The sequence below is a fragment of the Neopelma chrysocephalum genome, unplaced genomic scaffold, assembly GCF_003984885.1.
Source record: "Neopelma chrysocephalum unplaced genomic scaffold, ASM398488v2 Primary Assembly neopelma1_182904, whole genome shotgun sequence".
NCBI lineage: Eukaryota > Metazoa > Chordata > Aves > Passeriformes > Pipridae > Neopelma > Neopelma chrysocephalum.
In genome coordinates this window covers 3,101-7,033 of record NW_020938100.1, presented here as the reverse complement: position 1 = coordinate 7,033, position 3,933 = coordinate 3,101, and the positions used below count along the sequence as shown (strand labels likewise).

At 62.1% G+C, this 3,933-nt stretch overlaps 1 protein-coding gene across 1 annotated transcript in view; it reads right to left on the bottom strand.

Moving 5' to 3' along the window:
• Window positions 1-1,263: 1,263 nt before the first annotated feature.
• The window catches only part of LOC113962589 (proproteinase E-like), a 5,430-nt gene continuing 2,760 nt past the window's right edge, over window positions 1,264-3,933 (bottom strand). Inside the window, exons 6-8 of the mRNA XM_027673350.1 lie at window positions 2,837-2,984; window positions 2,505-2,657; window positions 1,264-1,351 (exon numbers count right to left, since the gene is read on the bottom strand). Of these exons, the coding sequence (XP_027529151.1) occupies window positions 1,334-1,351; window positions 2,505-2,657; window positions 2,837-2,984 (319 nt within the window). The 3' untranslated portion in view covers window positions 1,264-1,333. The remainder of the gene's footprint in view (window positions 1,352-2,504; window positions 2,658-2,836; window positions 2,985-3,933) is intronic.

The following is a 3,933-nucleotide window of genomic DNA, read 5'->3' as shown; positions in this document are numbered from 1 at the left end:
GATCTGAGGTGCCCCATCTGGGGGTCTCGGAATGCTGGGTGGGGTTGAGGGTCCCTGGGTGCCCCGTGGGGGGGGTCCTGGGGTGCTGGGCAGGGTGGGGGTCCCTGGGGTGCCCCGTGGGGGGGTCCCTGGGGTGCCGGTCACGGCGGGGTTGCCGCTCAAAGGGCTCTTTGTTCTCGGTCACGCGCCGGTGGCGGCGGTTGCGGAGCGACGGGAGGGACACGGGCACGGGCACCCGGCCCGGGGGCACCCGAGGGGGCCACACCGGGGCCTGGGGGCACCTCGGGGGGGGCACAACCCCGGGGGGGGGGGAGAGGACGTCACTGGTGCCCATCATCGCGGCGTCGGAGCATGTGGGTGAGGCCCGTCCCCCTGTCCTCAGGGCACCCACGGCCGCGGCATCCGTGTGTCCTGGCGTGCCTGTGGCACCAGGGCGGCCGTGCCCGTGGCTTCAGGGCACCTTGGGGTGCTTGTACCTGTGGTGTCTGTGTATCTGAGGGTGCCCATCCCTGTGGCATTGTGGCTGTGCAGGTTAAACCATCCCTGTGGCACCTGGGTACCCATCCCTGTGGTGCCTGGGTGTCTCTGGGTGCCCATCAGTGTGGCATCTGGGCTGCACAGGGTAAACCATCCCCGTGGTATCTGTGTGTCTGAGGGTGCCCATCCCTGTGGTATCGTGATTGTGCAGGTTAAACCAGCCCTGTGGAACCTGGGTGCCCATCCCTGTGGTGTCTGGGCACCTCTCAGTGTCCATCCCCACGGTGTCTGCGTGTCTGAGGATGCCCATCCCCGTGGCATCTTGGTTGTGCAGGTTAAACCCTCCCCACAGCATCTGGGTGCTCATCCCTGTGACACCGTGGTGTCTCTGGGTGCCCATCCCTGTGGCATCTGGGCTACACAGGGTAAACCATCCCTGTGGTGTCTGTGTGTCTGAGGGTGCCCATCCCTGTGGCATTGTGGCTGTGCTGGTTAAACCATCCCGGTGGCATCTGGGTACCCATCCCTGTGGTGTCTGTGTGTCTCTGGGTGCCCACCTCAGTGGCATCGTGACTGTGCAGGTTAAACCACCCCTGTGGCACCTGGGTGCCCATCCCTGTGGTGTCTGGGCACCTCTCAGTGTCTTTTTCCACTCTGTCTGGGTGTCTGTGGGTGCCCATCCCTGAGGTATCCGGGCACCTCTGGGTGTTCCCAGTGCCATCCCCTTCTAGCTGTGCCAACCCCGGTGCCCCCGGTGCCCCCCCCAGCACAGGACAGGGCGGCGCAGGGTGCAATGGGTTGTGGTTTATTTGCCCGGTGCCAGGCCGGGGGGTCAGTGACGACGACGCTGCCACGCTCAGTTGTCCCTCATGGTCTGCAAGGGAGAGGCTGCTCAGGGTGGGGAACCCAACACCACCCTGGCACCCCTGTACCCTGATAGCCCAACACCCTGACACCCCAACACCACAACACCCTGACACCCCAATACCCCAACACCTTGGCACCCCTGCACCCCGACACCCCTGTACCCTGATACCCCAACACCCTGATACCCCGACACACTGGCACCCTGACACCCCAACACCACAACACCCTGAGACCCCAACACCCCAACACCCCAACACCCTGGCACCCCTTCACCCCGACACCCTGATACCCCAACACCCTAACACCCTGGCACCCCAACACCCCAATACCCCAACAACCCAGCACCCCTGTACCCTGACACCCTGGCACCCCAACACCCCAACACCTTGGCACCCCTTCACCCCGACACCCTGATACCCCAACACCCTAACACCCTGGCACCCCAACACCCCAATACCCCAACAACCCAGCACCCCTGTACCCTGACACCCTGGCACCCCAATACCCCAACACCCCAATACCCCAACACCCTGGCACTATGGCACCCTGGCACCCCAATACCCCAACACCCAGACAACCCAACACCCAGACACCCCAACACCCTGACACCCCAACACTCCAACACTGTGGCACCCAGCACCCTGGCACCCCAATAACCTGGTACCCCATTGCCCTGGCACCCCCAGTGCCCATCCCAGAATCCTGGCACACTGACACCATGGCACCCTGGCAACCCAGTCCCCTGGCCCCCCAGAACCCAGCACCCCGGTACTCTGGCACCCCACAGCCCTGGCACCACGGTACCCTGACACTCTCCTGGTACCCACAGCCCTGGTACCCCGGCACCCCAGAGCTCTTTGTCCCCTCCTCCATGATGCCCAAACACTCCAGTGCTCGAGCACCCTGGTACCCTGATATCCCAATTCCCTGGCACCCTCGTACCCTGGTATCCCAGTTTCCTGGCACCCTCGTACCCTGGTATCCCAGTTCCCTGGCACCCTCGTACCCTGATATCCCAGTTCCCTGGCACCCTGGTACCCTGGTATCCCAGTTCCCTGGCACCCTGGCACTCCCATACCCTGTCATCCCAATTCCCTGGCACTCTGCTATCCCAGTTCCCTGTCCCCCTGGCTGCCCCCGTGGGCTGCCCCCGTGCCCACCTCTGCAATCCAGTCCTCGAAGGCGGACACCCGGGTGAACACCGTGGGCTTTTTCTCGGCGTTGCAGCCCAGGGCGGACACGAAGCTGGCGATGCCATGGACCTCCCAGGTGCCATCCTCAGCCTGGCAGTTCAGGGGGCCTCCCGAATCGCCCTGGGGTGCACAGGGTGAGATCAGCACCAGGGGGTTCCGGGCTGTCCCCCACACTTTGCCATGCCATGCCATCCCATGCCATGCCATGCCATGCCATCCCATGCCATGCCATGCCATGCCATGCCATGCTGTGCCATGCCGTGCCATGCCATGCCATCCCATGCCATGTGGGTACCCACGTTGCATCCGGACTTCTCGGCGCCGCCGGCGCAGATCATGGTGTCACGGATGGCCAAGGGCCCCCACCAGTCGAGTTGGGTGCAGTGCTCATGGTCCACCACCGGCAGCTCCGCCTCCTGCAGCTTGTCCGGCAGCGGCCCCCCCCGGCTGCGGGTGACACCGTCAGGGGATCCGTCCCACGTCCATCCGTCCGTCCATCCATCCATCCAACATCCAACATCCGACATCCATTCATTCATCATCCATCCAACATCCATCCAACATCCAACATCCATTCATCCAACATCCATCCATCCGTCCAACATACATCCAACATACATCTATCCACCCATCCACCCATCCATCCATCCATCCATCCAACATCCATCCATCCATCCATTCATCCATCTAACATCCTTCTATCCAACATCCATCCAACATCCAACATCCATCCATCCAACATCCATCCGTCCATCTATCCACTCATCCATCCATCCACCCATCCATCCATCCAACATCCATCCAACATCCAACATCCATCCATCCATCCAACATCCATCCATCCAACCTCCATCCATCCATCTATCCACTCATCCATCCATCCACCCATCCATCCAGCCAGCCAGCCAGCCATTCATCAACACTCCTTCAAACACTCCTTCCTTCCCTCCATCCCTGCATCCTTCCATTCTTCCCTCCCTCTCCCCATCAGTCCCTCCATCCATCCTCCATCCCTCTATGTCCCTATTCCTCAGCTATCCCTCCAATCATCTCTCCATCCATCCATCCATCCACCCATCTCCCCATCCATCCCTTCTCCATCTCCCCATGCATACCCCCATCTTCCCCCATCCTCCACCCCTTCTCCACCCCTCCACCCAACCATCTCCCCAGCCCTCCAGCCCTCCATCTCCCCATCCTTCTATCTTCCCACCCATCTCCCCATCTATACCTCCAACCCTTCCCCATCCCTCCACCCACCTCCCCAACCATCTCCCCACCCATCCCTTCACCATCCCATCCGCCATCCAACCATCTCCCCACCCCTCCATCTCCCCATCCCTCCCCCCACCTCTCCAGCCATCTCCCCACCATCCAACCATTTCCTCATCCCTCC